Raw genomic sequence first — 19,414 nt, forward strand, 5'->3', positions numbered from 1 at the left:
ATCCCTCGTCTGCACATGTCTAAACCATCTCACCCTTGCCCCTATAACTTTGTGTCCATACAGCTCAGCCCAAGCTGTTGTTCTGTGACAGAGATTTCTTTTTTCCCCATTTTGTTTTAACAAAAAGAAAAAAACAACATTTAAACAGCTCAACACACACCTGACAATGAGCAACACCACCCCCTCGACAGTCCTACTACACAGTCAACAAAACCACAAAGGGTTAGAGTAAGCAGTAATAACAAATAAATGCTATAGTAATAATAATAATTAATCAAATAAAACAGGGGAAAAAATGCATCATCTCAGTCTACTATCTATATGTCTTTTTAGGGTATCCAATAAACAGTGATAATAATGTGTTTTACAGAGTGGGCAGAGGACTTCCACTCAGCAAAACTGTTTCCTTTCAGAAGCACATTTTTCAAGTCCAAGGATAGATAGTTTAATAAGAGTAACCAGACCCTCAGGAATGGCTCATAATTTCCTTTTATAGTAGCATACAATCTTTCATGCAGGAGGATATTAACAATTTTCCCAGTACCAAAGGGTCACACTAGGTGGGGAAACTTTGATCCAGTTGTGTAAGTTACACTTTCTGGCAATTACAAGGAGCTTCTCCAGCGGTCTGTAATGTGGTGCAGGTAGGTGGAACTCTCTGGAGCGCAGGCCTGAGAGGAAAACACCAGGACCTTTTTACATTTTTATTTAAAGTATTCCACTAAGTTCCTCTGAGACAAATGTCCAGAACCTGAAAATTAATTTTCACTCCCAGAAGGAATGAAAATATGTTCCCCTATCAGAATGGCACTTAATGCACGGTGGAGAAAGGGAGCGATTTATCTTGTGCAAAACAACAGGAGTGATAGGCAGCCTGTGAAGAATCTCATACTGAGTCTGTCTCGGTCCACTCTATGTAAAGGTGGATTGGATCAAGGCTACAGCTCCCCGCCAGTTGCCTTCTATATATTCTATATGTAAATCATTTTTCTAATTTATGGGCAAACTTTGCATAAATTAGAAGTACAGTACCAAGGAGTGAATTGCATTTTGATGGTTAACAGAAATGGAGGTGACATGAGAAGATTAGGTATGAATCGCATCCACCCTGGTCACTCTCAAGAAAATCTGAGCATCTTCAACTCTGTGACCTCTTGTCTTTTTGTCATCTTATAAAACTTCCTGTCCTTCATCCTGCCTGTACTCTTCTTCACCTACTGTGCAATATCAGCTGCTTTTGATGGGCGATCCCTGATCTTCAAACTCATCCACCTTCATAACGTCTTGCCCTTTCATCTTCATTGTTACATCTGCCTTGCTTCAACTGGTTTTATTCCTCATCTCTGCAGTGAACAGTTTGTGTCCACCTAGGTAAACAAATAGATCACATATCGTGACTATTTCCAGTACTTAAGCACAAGCTAAGTGGATTTCTCAGAACAATGCCATATCCAGCACATAGAGAGAAACACAAACATCCATAGTCTTACTTTTCACTATGGTAATTTCAAATTGACTGCTCTTTAAGCTATTTTTTTTGGCCTCTACAAACTGGTAAATCACCAAACTTGTTTGCGAGGTGACTCATAAACTTTCTCCTCCCGCTGTTAGCTACAGGGCAGCAAAAGTCTAAAAGAGAGAGCTCAGTAGTCTAGGGCTTAATGCTGCTTTAAGATTAAGCAATTAAGACACTTGGATGAAGATAATGAAAAAGCAAGCGCTGATTGCATCTTCGTCTGCCATCCTGCATTAAAGTCAGACGTGCTACAGCCTCATCATCACACCCTTTCATTTCACCTTGCCAGATTAAGTACTCACATTGTTTTATTTGTAATGAACAGAGGATCAAAACAGGGGTGAGTGAAATTGCGAGAGCTCTAAAAATATACATATTTGGGTAATCTGACCCTTTAACTCTATTGGTGTAGGCCAACAGAGTTACTATAAGCCTAATCTAACACAACACAAAACTACTCAGATTAAACACAGTGGCACATAAACTGTCTCTCATCTTTTACTTTTTCTGTCCAATCCTACGTGCCCGTGTTTATACATGTGTGTGTCTGGAAGTTCTAACTTGGTTGGCACCCAGGTCCCAGCTGTCGCAGTACAGAGAATCTGTGCCAAGCCGGATACCCACAGGGCACAGTGGAGCCAGAGGCTGCCAGCTGGCCCACCACTCCCAGCCCTCAATGACTTACACACACACACACATACACAATCCTCACACTCAAAACCTCTTCCACAGACCTCTCAAACTCACCCACTTCCCCCTCCTCAACACACACATTTAGACACACTCGGGATGGGCAAACATCCAAATCTTGGCATGTCGGAGCCGTAAAGGCGACAGGAGTGTCAACAACATCACGCTGCCGATACATAATCCTGAGTACACCAGCACAGTCACATCAATCAATAAATCAGTCCCCTCACTCAACACGTCTTAAGGAAAAAGAGGCGGGGCAATTGCTGCTGGGACATGAAGTGATGTCATTTTTAATTATGGCACTCTATTTATTATGGTAATGCGAGATCATAATAGCTGAGATTAAGAGGCTGACTTGGAGATAAATGCGAGAGTGTAATGTTCGAGACAGAATGTAGGCCAGCGAGACAATCAAGACATTGAGCTGTAGCTGAAGGATAAGAGCTGAGTGTGACTTTTGTTCCCCAAATTGTTGTTTATTCACTGTTTTGTTGCCATAGATCTTAAACTGCCCATTCATATTGAAATGGTTATTGTTCAGAGCTATTTCGGCCTACACATTATGCAAATCTCGGGAAGGCCAATCAGCTGAAAATGCTCCACAGTGCTGGTTCTTAGAAATGGAAGAATACTTGTCATCACGGGTTATTGTGGATGGGAGGAAGAAAGCTCAGTGTGTTTGTTTGGTGCGAGGTCATCGTCTGAGGTGTGGACGGGATGTCATTTTTTCCTTTAGCTCGTGTCACTTTGTTCCAATCTGTGCCTGGAAGTGCTCACGAGAATATACCGAAACACACATCCATGCATATCTTGTGGCAACCTATGCACGCACGCACACAATATCAAAAATGCACATATGGTGGAAAACAGATACTCCTACTTCACCCATACACGCAGGCAAGAAAGACAACACTACGATTGCATATGCAAAATACACCCAGTCCCTGCAGCTCTGTTCAATTCTGAGTCACTGACACATATGCTGAGTGCAACATCAGATCAGTCAGTGCAAGGGTTTTGCCGAAATTGAATTTCCAAAAACACTGCATAACAAAAGCACTGCAAATACACATGCATACTGTATAACATCTGTATATATAGAAAGATGTATTGTGTGGGTTATTGCAAATAATAATAATAATAATAATAATACATATTGTTCATCTGTATGCCGGTGCAAAGAAAATGCAGCTTATAGAGATATAAGCTAGCTAGGCAGAACCTTCATTATCATTCTACTGTTTTTTCAGTGCTCACTGATGGGATATTACAGCCTGATAAGAACCAACCCGGTAGATTTTAAATTGTTGCCATAAGGAAACCACTGGTCTTGTTGCATCACAAAGCCCATGTAGGGGGCATAATCTTAATACAAAACATCACAATCGTTGTTTGTTTTTGCTTTAACAAATCCATATGAGTGTCTTCTAGTTTGGCACACCTAACACAATGCAAACAATGATATATATATGTAACCAGTGTCGGGTATAATGCTTTCCCAAAGGCATTAATGTAATCACATTGCATTTCTTGTAACCTAGCAATGCAACAAGTTACTGTACTAAATTTAAAATAACATATTAAAGTTATAATTATGTTATTTTGCGTTATAAAGGTTCTTTGGTTGTCTTCATGCCAGGTGGACAGTGTCTTGAAGAGCTCAGAATGATATCCACCTCTAAAGTTTGACATCATTGGCCATTTCCGGGTCTAAACTCCTCTTCAGTTTCCAAACTCAAACAAACTGCGGCATCTCTGAGAGTTAAAATTGTCTGCAACATCAGTGGGGAAAAAACTACAGTAACCAAGAACTTAATCACAAGCACTACACTGAAGCTAGGTAGCGCTCTGCTTTACTTTCAAAACTGCTTCGGTCTTTGTGGGTATGGATTCCGCAAGATGTTGGAAATATTTACCTGAGAATCTGCTCAGTGTCGACATAATTATAAAATATATTTTCAACAAATGTGTCGACCTCAAATTCATGTTGTAACTCTAACTTTGTCATACTACCACATTCTACAGAGCCAGTGAATGGTGAGGACACTGAAGCTTACCAAACCCACTGCCATGTTCATGAGAACAGTGTTTAAATGACAGTTAATCTATCGCTTGGTGCAACAGTATAATGGAAGTAGCTCAAAAGTTACATGTGGATGCACGTGGTCACCAAGAAGAGGCTGTGGCATTCAACCAAGAATTACAGCTATTAAGGAAATATTGCTAAAACCGCTACTCAACACCACCACCAGCCCAAACTGTTGACACAAAGGAGGTTGGGTCCATGCAGCTGATGCCAAATCCCAACCCTCGACAGATATTAAGGTTAATTTCTCCAGACTAACGTAAGGTTTGGTTAAAATGTGCCCACTGCAGCTTCAGATAAGAGTGGAACTTGATGTGGTCTCCTTCTTTTGAGGTGCTCATTCTGAGTTAGCTTTCTGCCAGCTGTAAAACAAACAGCCACTGCAGACATTCTCTACTGTGTGTCTGTTGTGTTCGGCCCTCCTGCATGCTCTCCTCAGGCAGCAGCCTCACTCATTTCTCCTACTGTGTGCCAAAGTGCAATTTTTGGACAATGTCACAATCATATTATTCTGACATTTACTGATGTGCAGGCTTGAAAACAGCTTTAGAAATTAATAACAATATATTTTTGGTTATCATCTTTGGCAACGAAATGCCACAAAGACAAAGAGATCCTTTCTGCTATGACTCAGAGAAACTGAGCTTCATTTCGTACATGAACTTCTGACAATTTCAAGAAATTTCAGCACTGTTGGATAATCTTACATGCTGCGCACAGCAGGAAATTGTCCGTCTTGCATGCAGTCACACTGCTGGAAAATTTCTGTATGGAACCAGCATGCATGAGGCCGGACACAGGCTAGCACTGAATATACTTAACTATTACCTGCAACATTTGAACATCACAGAGCACCACGTCATATGGACTTTATACTAGCATGCTGAGAGCTAAAGGCTAGTTAATGTTCTCTCATGCACCTCTGCCAGCAAGCCTAATTCCAAGAAATGTTCAGTGCATATGCACTTCCAACTTGATAGAGTGATCATAAATTTAGTGCCGTTTCGGATCGGTGAGTGCCAAAACAAGATAAAAACGTTTATGAGAATAATACTGTGAATACACCTGCCTGAGAATTTAGAGATTTTATTTTAACCGGATCCACAGTTAACCAGAACCCACGTCCAAGGTTGCACAACAAGGTAGGAGGAGAATTTGTTTTTGTTCCAAACATCTATCTATTACCTGCAGCTGTCATGATATTAGTATAGAAATATGCAAAAGGGTCCAATTTTCTCTGAAAATAAAATGCGATTGTACAAGAGAAAATGGAAAGCATGAAAACACCACAAATAAATAAATAACTGGATAAAACGTTTCCTCATGTGGTGGCTTTACTTGGATTTAGAAAGCTGGCCATATGTGTTTCAATTTCTACTAATCATTAGCCTGAATACAAATATGCCCCGTCATATTTGTTATATTTAATTTCTTCTTTCTTAGTAACAATTCTGGTAAGAGAGCAATTTAGGACACTGATGTTAATCATTTACCAGGACACTGGAAATACCCTGACATCAAATATTTCTTGCCAAGGTGGGGAAAATGTGGAACAGTAAGCCTTTAAATTAATATTGACTCATACAGACAGTGGATGAAAGCAATGAGGCCATCAAGCAAGCCTACACTTTAAACCCCTTAGGATACCCACACCACCACCCATTTTACTGTCCCAGTTCTGTTGCACAGTGAAAACAGGAATAGACGATTTCTCACCAAAGGCACCATGTTACATCATTTCTTCTGTTCTGTGTTTTTGTTCTTTTTTGTTTTTCTTTCCCCCTCTACATGGTATCATTTCACAGCAAAGTTGTCAAGCCAGTCACTCAGAAACCCGACAGATCAAGGCCCAGCAGTGTGAAATGTGTCGGCCATTTTGGCTCCGTCAGAACTGGTGGCACAGAGAGCAACAGCTCATTAGAAGGCAAGTGTGACAGAGCCTCTCTCCCCACTGGGTTCAACTTTCTCACCCAAACAGAGGGGGAGAGCAGAGGGAGAGGAGGAGAGAGGCAGATGGCGCAGAAATAGAAAGAGGAGCTGGAGCGGGAGGAGGGCTGGAGGGAAAGCGAAAGCGAAAAAGAGGGGGATAGATGGGAGAGAGAGGGCAAGCTGGAAACAGGAAACGTGCCGGCGGATATCATTAGGGTCGGGCGCAGGGCTGTTTAACGAGCAAGCTCACAGCACCCCTCCATCCTCTGTGGCGCCTGCTGGCTGGAGGCCCCCAGGTTCTGGCTACCCAGTAGGGGCTCTGGCATGTTCCATCTCGGCTGAAGGGGAGTTTGGTGGGGAGCTCAGGCTGAGGATTTATTTTCTCTCACAACCTGTGGAGCACATTTACACATGTTTTCACAGACTTTAAAAAAGAAGAAGACAAGAAACATTCACTGAGGTTCACACACACATCCTCAGGGAGGAGAGATTCCCCACATGTGCATTCTGTCTCCCCCCCATTCACGTCGGAGGTATAACTGACACCGCCTGAGACATAAACACAGTGGTAATAATCCTGGATTCTCCTTGATGTTGAGCGGCGGGTGCGCACAGCTGTGCGAGGTGCTGGGAAAAGCCATCAGGTAGCAGGTATTAGCTGTTGCCTTTTCAACTGTTTCACCGTGGTGCCACCATGGAGACTGACCAGAAAACACTTCCCTGTAGACCTCTATTAGGAGCCATTTCTTGTTTGAACACATCGATTCAGGGAAGGAAGAAAGACATGAATCATGAGGCTGAGATGCTGTACAAGACGGTACAATAGCTAGTAAGATGAATAAATAGGCCTCTCTTGACTCTGCATCATAGACGGACAATATACAAAAACGTAACACCTTTTTATTTGCTTTAGGTACAGTTAATCTGAAAAATTCCTTCCAACTACAGGATCTTAACACATTAATACTCCAAACCTGATTGTGTCTAAATCACTGATTCAGTTACACTTGTATGCATAGTAAAATGTACACCTGATACAGCTACATTTATAATGGAATTTGGGTCAAATATGCAAGAAGTTGCAAATACCATCTGTATATGCATATGTCTGAAGAGACAGGTGGTGCACAGAAGTGTCATTTTATGCTAATATTGTTATCACTGATACACTTCCTGCCCCATGCAACAAAGTTTGAGTATCTTGGGATCTTGTTCAAGAGTGATGGCAGCTCAGCCAGAAAGCAAATCACCCATACAAACCCTCCCGAAAAACCAGCTACGGATGGTAACCGAATGACTGAGACAATCGATACGAGTTCCTTCTGCAGCGTGACTGATATCCGGAGGGAACTTTGGACACAGCATCTGCTAATTCAGGTGGTACAGGGGTCTGTCAGGTTGCCTCCTGGGTGTCTTCTTTCAGAGGTTTTCCAGGCATGCCCAGCTGGACCCCAAGTTAAACTTTCTGGAGGGATTATACATCCCATCTGGCCTAGTATGTTATCTTGGGATCCCACAGGAGTGGCTGGAAAATATTGGTGGGGAGAAGGAAGTCTCGAATACCCTGCTTAGCCTGCTAGGAAGAAAATGGACGGATCATTCACACGTCCTTACTAGAAAGACACTTTTTTAAATAAGGTTTTAATGTGGAACCATCAAATGTTGCCACAATCAATTAGTGCAACCAATGGGAATCTTGCCTTTGCAGTGTGGCTGTAGCAAACCTTGCAAGATAAAATCCAATGAAATGAGACTGTTGAAAAGGGAGTCGACCAAATGTCAGCTTGATCTCTACCGAATCAACACACAGCACAGGATGATAAGAAGGCTTAGCTAACTTGGGTGGGGAAGGGAGAGACTCTCCTGATGCCCACTTACCTGAATGCACAGCTTTCTGAAGATATGACATGCTCATGAAGAACACTCTGAAGTCTTTCCTTGCAGACACTGACACGTGTAGAGATAATGATACACACAGAGACACCGTACACGTGTCCCGCTGACATCCAAGGCTGATCCTCGCCGCAATGAGCAACCATCAGTCGCTTTGGGAAGTTTTTATATCCGTCATATTGACAGGATCAGTGAGAACAGGATAAAGAGGGGGTGGTGGTGGTGGTGGTTGTTGTGGAGGGGTTTAAGGGAAGAGAGGGTGAGGTGTGGATCAAAGACAACAGAAGGATACAATGCAAAGATCAAAAACACAGGAAAAAAGGTGAATGTAATTTCAACAATGAAAGTGAGAAAATAAAAAATAGTGAAATAAAGAGTTTGAAACAAAACAGGCAGAAAATCAAACAAGTGCAGAAATATAAGATGTGCCGAGAGCCGGGGAATGCATGAAAAAGACTGCGGGGGGGTCGAAAGGTTCTTGTTCCTTCTTTCCTTTGACCATAAATCATGAAAAAACCAAACATGCGATAACCCTCACTGCTCAGTGGGATGCAGTGTCAAGCACCAAGTAACACACACTGGCAAACACTCACGGTGTGTGGTCAGAGCCCCCTATCTCAGAACCAGTGCTCATCCCGACACTCCAAAGGGGCTCAGTGTGTGCACTGTCTAAGATGTTTAATTCATACAGCTGCCTGCTTGTGCTCGACATGAACGTGTGACGGAAGATGGGAACGCGGAGCATTATGCACGACAGCCAGGCTGGAGATGACGCAGAGACACAAAGCGGGGAGGCTACACAAACAGAGAGGAAGAGAGAGGGAATCTTTGAAGAAGACAGAAGTGAAAGAAAGTCATGTAGGAGTGTGGCGACAAAGAACACAAGGATATAGAAATAGACACGACTGAAAGCTGTGAAGCAATAAAACGATAGCAGGGAGGGAGAGAAGAGAGGGGAACGAAGAGATGAGAGAGCACATGTTTGGGATAGATTCTCAGTCGCTGGCATACAGAGAATGAGTGACTGATAGAATTAGAGCAGCAAAACTCAAAGAGCGAAAAGAGGGACAGAGCAAAGTGAGAAACCAAAGGAGGGAAATTTCCAGATACACAAAAATTGGGGATGTCACCCAGGCAGGTGGCGACAGCCCAGAGTGCCGAGGGTGTGATGCGGGTCTCAGGAGAGGAAGGCAGGGGATTGAGTGTTAGCGATTTTCTGTCCCCTCTCTCGGTCTCTTCATCCCTCATGCCTGCTGTGCACCTCTTCTTCCTTAGCCCGCCTCCACAATGCAGCATGGCTCTTTTCACAAGCATTTCAGCATGTGTAGCAGTTCTAGGACATCAGTTTTATTTGCAGATCACATGGTTTGTAATACACTGGTATTCTTTAGTTTTTCAAAACTTTTCCTGTGAAACCTGCACAATACTGTCTCCTTCTAATGCAGGTGTATGTCCAAACCCCTGGTACTACAATACAGTTCATACCCTACAGCTAACAAGCTCATATTCAGAGCTCACCTCAGAAGCCATGCTTAAAGAGGTAATTTTATTCATTATTAATTAATAACTTGATCATCAGGCATACTAATTTTCTGCATAGAAAACATATCAGATTAAGATGCAAATTCAATTAAATCTTGGCCTTTAGGAAAAAAAAGTCTAACCCTGTATAAAATTAAAATGCAGACACTGACTAAAGCTCCCATTTTTGCAAGAAATATCCAGTAAAAGGTTGTGCATACTGCTAACAATGGATTTTTTTGTATAGTTTAGTATGTTTACTAAGCTTCAGACACTTTAATTGGTTTCAATTTAGATTTGATATTATATTATAGTGGTGGCAGAGGCTCATGGGTATTGTAGTATTCTCTTAGTACAGAATTGAAGAAAACAATGCTTTACAACTCTATATAAAAAATGATGGTGAATACTGATATACATGCTAAACAAAGTCCTAAAAACATGCTTGCAAAGTAACCAAGTCAATCAAACACCTAGACACAAACACAAAGTCTAAGTTAGTATATCTTGCAACATTAATAAATTGATTTAATTTTAGGGGTTATTTTAACTTCAGAATACAGAATAATCTTTTTAGTAATAATCAAAATTCATCATCCACTCATTCGCAGTTTCTTAAAATACAAACACCGTATCGCATCCATGAAACACAGCTTTATTATTTTACTCTAAATATGATCATGATTTAGTAATTGAACGCCACAATGTATCAAATAAAAGTTAAATCTACTGACTGACACGTGGAATCATCAAGAAAGTGTTTAGTGAGGGCATAAATCAAGTGAGCAGTGGGGCTATTTTCTCATAAACCTCTGTACAGTTTGACCAGAGGAGTCGCCTCCTGGTGGCCATCACAAAGAATGCAGGTTTGGGAAACTACATTGGTTTCATTTTTCAGACTTGGAGGCAGTGCTTTTCTTTTATAGCCAATATGTAGCAACGTCCCATCAGTCAGCCCACAACAGTAACAAAAGCATCACTAAACCTAAAGCACATGAGCTGTACACACAAAAACAGCCAACCTTGCACAGTGTAAATCAGTTTTTTAGAGGATGTGTAATACAGTAGGCGGAATAAACAGAGAACACATATACATGAAGATTAATCTCTTTATTATGTACACTTATTACGATATCAATTCCATTATCATCCATCATTAGGCACCTTATATGCAGATAGATTGGGGGAAGAGACTTCGCTTATATGCCTGTTACAAAAGCACTCGGAGCAGAATTGAAACATGCTATCAGCTGGGCAGAAAACAAATCTGAGATTTGTCCTCTATTTAAATTCTGTTTGAGGTGTCATTTGTTTACATGTATTTACGCATAACTAATGTGAAAGATGTCAGTGGCTGTGACTACGCTTCCTGTTAACTGATGTGTGCGCTGCTTACATTGTCACTCTGTATGTGCTTGTGCATTTGTTTACACGCAAAGTCTGTGTCCTTGAATGGATTTTACACGTGTGTCAGCATGTGTGAAAGTGCTTGTGCAATAACTGTGTGTGTGAGGTTTGGGGATCTCTTGTGTAACAGTGCACTGTGTATCAGTGTCTGTGAGTGTGTGCCAAAACTCTTAGGGGCACTAGAAGTCTGTAAGGCCAGTTCAGGCAAGTTCCTAGACACCTTGGTACAGGTGCCACAACTCAAGCTGGTTATACCTGGAATATTAGAGCCAGCAAAAACTGTGGAAACTTTCCCCTCATGCCTCTGGAGTTGAATCTATTCCGTTGCTTCCCTCCCTGCAAGTAGGGAACACATCCTCAAGAGAATATCAATACAAAATCAATATTTTACTCCCTACACCCTGGGTTACCATAGCGCTGCAGTCTGGCATATGGATCACTAAGACACAGTGCTACATTTGTTATGCAGGGGAATGCCTGCAAGCAAATTGACCCCATTTTTTTTTTTAATTTGGGAAAATTCATTTCAAAGACACTTTGGAAGGAAATACATTTTGATATGAATGCTCTGAATAATCCTTTACAACCACACTGAAGTGCTGAGCTGAAAGCGAGTTAGAAAGCAGAGTGCTTTCTTTACTGGACTACCATCGAAAATGATGAAATTCTATGCAACTGTTTCATATACTGGAAGATCAGAGAAGTCAGGGTTGATTTCGTTTCCTACTAAATTTTAAAAATGCCTGGACATTTGCCTTGTCAGGTTCTTGTGTGCTTTTGACCATATCCATACATGCTTTTCCTTTCCTTCTCCTTTTTCAATTCAGGGCTGCGGGGGGAGCTGGAGCCTATCCCAGCTGTCGTAGCGCAATAAGCAGGGTAAACCCTGGATGGGTCACCAGTCTATCGCAGGGATAACACAGAGAGACAGCTAATTATTCACATTCCCACCTACAACCAGTTTGGAATTACCCAAATGTGCATGTCTTTGGACTGTGGGAGGAAGCTGGAGTACTAGGACATGAGTGCTCCCCATGAAAAACCCCACCCAGCGGATTCAAACCCAGGACCCTCTTGCTGTGACGTGATAGTGCTAACCACCACACCACCATGCTTCTCCCAGTATGACTTCTATGTCCAATAAAGATTAGCAAACTGGTTGGAAACTGGTACAGCTAGCTTTGGTCTGTGTGAACATAACAAGACCCACCTTCTTTCTCTTTTCTACAGATTTCTAAGTTTTTGAAGTGCTGGTATATAGATTCTGTTGTATGCTAAGCTAAGCTAACAAGTTGCTGCATGAAACCTTCTACAGGTAGACATGAGAGTTAAACTGATACAATAGTTTAACTTTTTAAACACAGTAAGATATGTTTTTTTTTTTTTTTTTTTTACAATTTCAAGACTTTATTCTGATCTTATTCTGTCATCTAGTCTTATTCTTATTACAAGAAAACTCCTTAACTTAAAATGTAACCTCTTAGATTGACACCAGCTAGATGTTTAATTGACTGGTATCGCTTTTTTAGTTTTTTTGCTATGCTGAGCTAGAGCTAGATTTGTACATCAATATGTGCTATGACAAAGATATCAGAGATACCTAGTAACAGGTTTGGTGATGCCTGTTTGATGCTGCTCACAAATTACTAATGATTATAGTATCATGAACACCCAATACTTCTCTAAGCTAACATGCTAGCCCAGAGCCACTGCTACAAATTAGCCACATGTTTCTAGCTTTCCACTGACACAACAAGACCTTACATGTTGTACAGCTTGTTTTCTTTAGGTCTTCTAATCCCAAAATTGGTGATTTGTTTCAATGAATAACACCTCCACGAATATATCACCCTCCACTGATTCTTTGACACATGGTGGCAGATCTGAATTTTTTAACGCACACCTCTATTTAGCAACTCTTTACCAATTCAAACCATTCCTTCAAGTTTGTTTATGGACATTTTCCAAAGAAAAGGAAATCAAGTAGTAAAGAAATCAAACTTAAAGGAAACTTCAGCCCTCCTCCTCTTCCCTGCTGTAGCCTTGACAGCCATGGACACAGCACCACCACCCAACCGTGAAATAACCACTTGTGTTTTAGCCCGAACAACTCCATTCCTCTTGACTGTCAGAATACACCCCCCACCCCCGCGGTTTTTGTAATCCTGGAGGACCAAGTGTATGTCCCGAAGAGGTGATCAATACTATTCAATCTGCAAGTCTTTGCTGCATTAGGCCGCGGCTGCTATACAAACCATGCATGGGTGGACACAGAAGGACCGGTGTGCAAATGGAATTCCACTAAAATGTGATGGCTCTCAGGGGTCGACCCCGTTTTTGTTTTTTTCCCACCCCGTATTCTCCTCCAACTGCAGCTGCTATTTTTTTTAATGTGCCTTTGATTGACAGATCCCGTCCAGGAAAGAAAAAGATGTTGCCGTGACAACAGCTCCTGCTACACCAGCGTGGATACGAGCTTCTGATAAATATCACTCTGATACACTGAAATCAGCAGCTAACACTGAGAGGTCATTATATTGGCTACAGATTTTTATAATGTCTTTACACTCACAGACATCATGAAGTGCTCCAAGTTACAGCTGTTTTGTTTCATTACAGACAAATGTGCTTTTAAGTGCTGTTAAAACGTCTATAATATTAACAGTGAGTGGCCATTATTCACATTGACAGTAGAGATTTGAGTTTCCCATCTGACATAAATAGGATGCGGTGTATGTTCCCAATATGACTGAGAGAAAACATTTCCATGTTGAGCTTTTGCACACAGCACGTCTTCTTACTACACTATTTTCAATATATCTCATCTAAAAATAGTTTCAAGCAGTGAGATGGAAAGCAGACAAAGCAATAAAGAGTTGGTGAAACAGAGGGGAGGAAATGAAAAAGGCTCCTCTTTTGTTATCTCTGATGTCTTTTCTTCTTTTTTTCTCTCTCCTCATTAGAGTAAAGAATTTCAAGTCAAAGCCCCTCTTTGTTCAAGGAGCCCTATTGCTTTGCCTTCTTCTTCTTTTTTTCTTTCAGCCAACCCCCCTTTGGGTTGCCAAATTAGTTTACCTACTAGCACCAGGCTTTCAGTGACACTGAGGGACTTTCCTCCTTGCAGTTCATCTCCGTTTCAGGCTCTGCTTCATCTCCACTGGATTGCTTTTCGCAACAGTGTGACTTGTTTCAGGGAGCCAACTTAAGCGTACCTAATGTGATGCCAGGTTCAGTCTTTATTCTCCTGCTAAATGTTGTTTGTTTTCACAGTGAAGTTCTTTCAGGCTTACTGTCTACCCGTAGATATATACAATATAGTGGGCAGAGGGAGACACAATGGACACTTCACCGGGTGTTGTCAAACACTGTTCACAGGATCTATGCATAGAATGAGAAAGAGGAAGGACACCAAAGCACATACATGGTTGTGTGTGTTTTGGTGTTCCCCTCTTATGTTTGAGGAAGTACAATCTGGATATATGGAGGAAAAAAGGTAGAAAGGGAAGTATAGAGTAGTATAATAGCAGTCCTATGGACAGTCTTTTTTGCTGCTTTTCTGAGAGTCCTCAGCGGGGTAGAACCGGGATCGGTAATACAGCACAAGAGTACGCACGGGAGAAAACACACATTAAAGTGCTACGATGAAGGAGCTAACATGCCACAAACAGTTCAGGACTTGTGTTTGAGTGATTGGAAAGTGGGTTATACTGTAGATGTCACTTTTTACTGTAGGGATAGATAGGCGGCGGTGGTGTCCTTAAAGAGCCTTAAAAGCACAGACAAAGCAGAAATTATCTCTGTGCTCAGATACCTTTTGGAAACCTTGTTAGGCTAGAGTTTTGGGAGAAGGAGTCAAGAGAGCTATGAGAGAAGTCAATGCACGAGAAGTCTGGTGAAGGTTTGGCTGCAAAGGTCAGGAATGACTGGGGATGGGGCGCCTGCAATGGAAAATATTGGTCAGGCTCCGAGAAGCTGCGAGCAATTGTTTGAACTGCGAGGAAACAGCAAATCAGAACTTGTGAGAGTTCACAGGAGTGGCTGGGACGAAGGCATGGTTTCTATCCAGATCTGTCTTTGGAGAAATAGAGGTCGGACACTGAAGAGATGGAGAGCTGTGATAGGTCCAGGAAGAAGTGTAGGTGGGTGTCGACAAGGCGATGCGTGTCAGCGTCCTTTTGCGGCTGGGAAGCCCTTCTCCATCAATCTATGGTGAAGACGGAGTGCACTCCAGAGAGGCTGCAGAAAATGAGAAAAAAAAGAACATTGGAAAAAGTTCATGAGAAAAAAAATCTTCAGAAAACACAGTCCCCGCTGAGATGAGGTTGAGAAAAATCAGAAATGGCAAGAAGGAGAAAAATAAGATAAAAACAGAAGAGCAAAAACAGAAACGATGAGGACCATCTCTGGAGGAGCGGGGAGAAGGGTTCAAAACAAAACAAAGCAAAGTGACGTAGATGAGAGAGGAAATTAAGAAGTTGAGATCAAACAGAAGAAAAAAAACCAGAAAGGGCTGAGATAACAAGCATGGGCACAGTAAGGCATAAAAATGGATCTAGTGGGGTGGTGGTGGTGGGATGGGTGGAATTAGAAAAATAGAAGAGAGAGGCGCGAGATAAGAGAGACAGGATAAAAGAGAGAAAGCGGGAGAGCAAGCGAGGGGGAGGACGAATGAAAAGAGGAGACATAATTATAAAATGGCATGAGAAAATCAATGCAGTGGGCATCATTGTGCTTGCAGGAGCCGTACAAAGGGAGGTGGAGAGCAGCAGTGTGTCCATCAAACAGGTACACACCAGCACATGGTAGTGTCTCTGTCTCTCTCACACACACACACACAAGCACTTCAAATGCAGAGTGAAGACAAGGAGGATGAGTCAAGCAGATGAAGTGGAGAGAGACAAGTGACATTTAGAGCTCACTCGGAGCATGTAAAGACAAGGCATAAAGATACATGCCAACCCTGCCTCTGACAACAGCTTTTGTACGTGTGTGTGTGTGTGTGTGTGTGTGTGTGTGTGTGAGAGAGAGTTTGAGTGTGAATGCAGAGCTTGGTGCAACAGATTTGTCACTTTATACGTTACTCTTTTCAACAGTGACAGCTGAAGCTCAGGGCAAATAGCTAACACAAAGCTGAGATGTATTTTTAAAACTTTTAAAAGTACAGTTCAGATCTTTAAAGTACAAAAGCCAATACTTTGATGTACCTTGACAGTACTCCATTACAATTAGAACGCGTGTATTATAATCCACTTTAAACAAATGAAAAAAGCAAAATGTAACCAAAAGTACTCAACCTTTCACTTCCAACTATAAAATATAATTAGACAGTCGATTATATGTGACTAATCCTTTAATAAAATATAAGAAGTCTTGTTATTTTGTGATCATTTAAAAACTAAAGATCTTCTGACTTGAGTGTTTTTGGCTCAAAAGAAAAAAAGTTGAATAAATGCTCGGGTCAGACTCTTTTCAAAGGTCATCTATTACTTATATTTCTAGCTCAATATTTTTTTTTAGATGCTTTGCATGATTCACAGGTTAAAATGAATTGAATGATCTGATACTGGCTCTTTGTACGTCCACTAACTTCATCACTGAGAAACAAGGCAGAGTTTCTCCACTTTGTTCTGATTGGCTGTTCCTCACGCACAGACAGCCGGAGCCGTTTACCTCAGATAACCATATAAAGGAATAGCCTCTGTCTTTGACATCATAAACATCCAAGAATAAAAAAAAAAAAAACGGCCTTAAACAGAGCAGTCTAAAGCCTGAGCGTTTGGCTCATAAGGGATACTCGTCCACATGCTGACACCAAAAATGTGAAAATCTGGCAATGTGTAATATGAGCATCCATCACTGTAACAGTATGCATATGGCAGGTTTAAAAAAAAATGGAAAAGTATCATAAATCTGCTTTAAAGAAACAAGATTAACACATCAGCAGACTTCCCAGTGCGCACTGTTTGACATTTGAATCTCTCATGAGACTCTTCTTTTCATTGTATAACACCCCCACCCTGCAGATATGATAAAAACATGCTGTGCATCTGTTCATGAGTTATGGCTGTTTCTTTTCAAAATAATCTAAACAATAGTATTTATGATGATGGTTTGTACTTTATCTGTAACTGTTACTGGATGCAGTCTCATATATTGTCTTTCTCTGGTACAGAGCTGCAGCTATAAGTTCTTGTCACATTAAAAGAAATTATTTTGCGTAACTCCAATTCCCACCGAAATGTTGTGTAACTATGTAGAATGTAAGTAAAAACATGTGTCATTCACAAATATGTTACTTACAATAGAACATACACCAGATGTTAAAAGTGGTTGCAATTGTACCATTTCATGAAAAATTATTAGTTCATATAATATTTGACATTTAATAGCAGCAGCACATCTCAAAAAAGCTGGGAAGTGAGCAACAACAGGCTGGAGAAGTAAGTGGTACTAAAAGGAAACAGCTGGAAAAACATTTTGAAACTAATCAGGTTAATTGGCAGCGGGTCAGAAACATGATTGGGTATAAAAAGAGCATCTGAGAGAGGCAGCGTTACCAGAAGTAAAGATGGGCAAAGGTTCACCAATCTGCAAATAACTATGTCTGTGACAAATTGAGGAAAAATTTGGTGTGAAATTGTAAAGACTCTGAATATCTCATTATCTATAACACATAATATCAGTCAAAGATGATGAAAATCTGAGCAATCTCTGTGTGCAGGGGACGAAATCAAAAATCAGTGGACGCCCACAATCGTTAGGCCTAAGGCAGAACTGGACTGGATGCATCAGTGCCTAAAGAACTGTCAGCTTGCACATCTGCAAAGGCCCATCAGTGCTGAAAGGCATATCCAGGTTTTAAAGCGACATAAGCTCCTATTGAGACGGCATCTTTTTTTAGGGAAAGCCTTGCATATTTCAGCAAGACAATGTTAAACCTCATACTACTGCTATTACAACAACATGGCTTCAGAGTAGAAGAGTTCAGTTGGTTAACTGGTCTGCCTGGAGTCCACATCTTTTACCATCTGAAAACATTTGTCTGGTTATGAAATGAAAACTACAACAAAGAAGATCAGAACTGTTGAGCAGCTCGAATCAGGCGAGAATGGGACAAAATTCCTCTCCAGCAACTGGTTCCCTTAAGTTCCCAGATGTTTACGGGCTGTATTTAAAAGAAGACGGGATGATACAAAGTGGGGAAACATGGCCCTGTCTTAACTTTTTTAAGATGCGTCTCTGCCAGTGCAAAAAAAGCAGAGATGAGATTGTTATCCTTATCACGATGGAGGGGGTAGACTTCCCAAGTGAACTCTGGAGCTATGTTGTCAGGGGCAACATGGCTGCTGGTATTGGCTCTACTGGCTGGGTGACAAGCTAAACTAAGTATATTTCATAAGGCCTCTATGGAAACAACAACAACACCCTTGCTACCTGTATCTGGGTTCCAGAGACCCCACCCAAGATCCAGACCTGGGGGAGGGGTGAACTGCTACTGGTCGGGCATTAGTTCATGAAGTCAGGCTTGGCTCAACTCCAGTGAGCCGCATGTGCCGGCCCTACTGCAGACCCACCACCCAAAGGATCATGCAGCTGTGGAAGTTGAAGGCTTTGGCTTCCAATACCTGGTTACTTAAAGTCTTAGGTTCAAAGTTTTTTTTCCTTCTCCCACATACTGAGTTTTAACATGCTACTAATCTAACCCTCAGCCATATAAATAAAAGCACTGCAGCGTTAAATACAGTTAGAAACACACTTGAGACTGTCCGGCAATGATTAGCTTGTTTAAGGAGTGTAGGAGTTGAGTGATGCATGCTCAGAAGCATGTATACATCACGTCAGGCGGTGCGCACACAACTGGGCGCACACTCTTACTCCTTGTTAACTGCATTAGTGCCAGGGCTTATCGGTGCAGCAGGACCACACACCACAAAAGGCTGAAATTCATTACAGTCGTAGGAGGGCCCTGACAAGCTGTCAGCATGCTCAAAATGTTCTTCAAATCCCGCCCTCCCTTTAGAGGTTCGCTCTGTCTTTTGAGGATCGGGAGAGTACTCAGAGCTATCTGTTTACCCACACACACTCACGCATGCACACGCGCGCACACACACGTACACGCCTCCTGGTCTACATCTTAATTTCAAGGATAGTTTGCATTGTCACACGCAGAAGCAAACGTCTACATTTACAAAGCAAAACGAAAAAAAACCCTCTTAATTTCATGGGTAGTTTACATTGACTATCACACACACACACATACACACACAAATAGAGCACACGGCGTATGCAAACACATTACTCTGACATAGTGCTAAATGGAGAGCAGGCCCAGAGGTGCAGTTCAATGACATACTCTGTATTTCCAATTT

General features: G+C 41.6%; 1 protein-coding gene across 2 annotated transcripts in view; it reads right to left on the reverse strand.

Moving 5' to 3' along the window:
* Positions 1-10,733: 10,733 nt before the first annotated feature.
* The window catches only part of samd12 (sterile alpha motif domain containing 12), a 129,940-nt gene continuing 121,259 nt past the window's right edge, over positions 10,734-19,414 (reverse strand). For both annotated transcript variants that reach the window (XM_084920053.1, XM_084920052.1), the window contains exon 5: positions 10,734-15,281. In XM_084920053.1, the coding sequence (XP_084776179.1) occupies positions 15,250-15,281 (32 nt within the window). In that variant the 3' untranslated portion in view covers positions 10,734-15,249. The remainder of the gene's footprint in view (positions 15,282-19,414) is intronic.

This window comes from Perissodus microlepis, chromosome 22 (assembly GCF_051167445.1).
Source record: "Perissodus microlepis isolate ML-2025 ecotype Zambia chromosome 22, ASM5116744v1, whole genome shotgun sequence".
In the NCBI taxonomy this organism is placed as follows: domain Eukaryota; kingdom Metazoa; phylum Chordata; class Actinopteri; order Cichliformes; family Cichlidae; genus Perissodus; species Perissodus microlepis.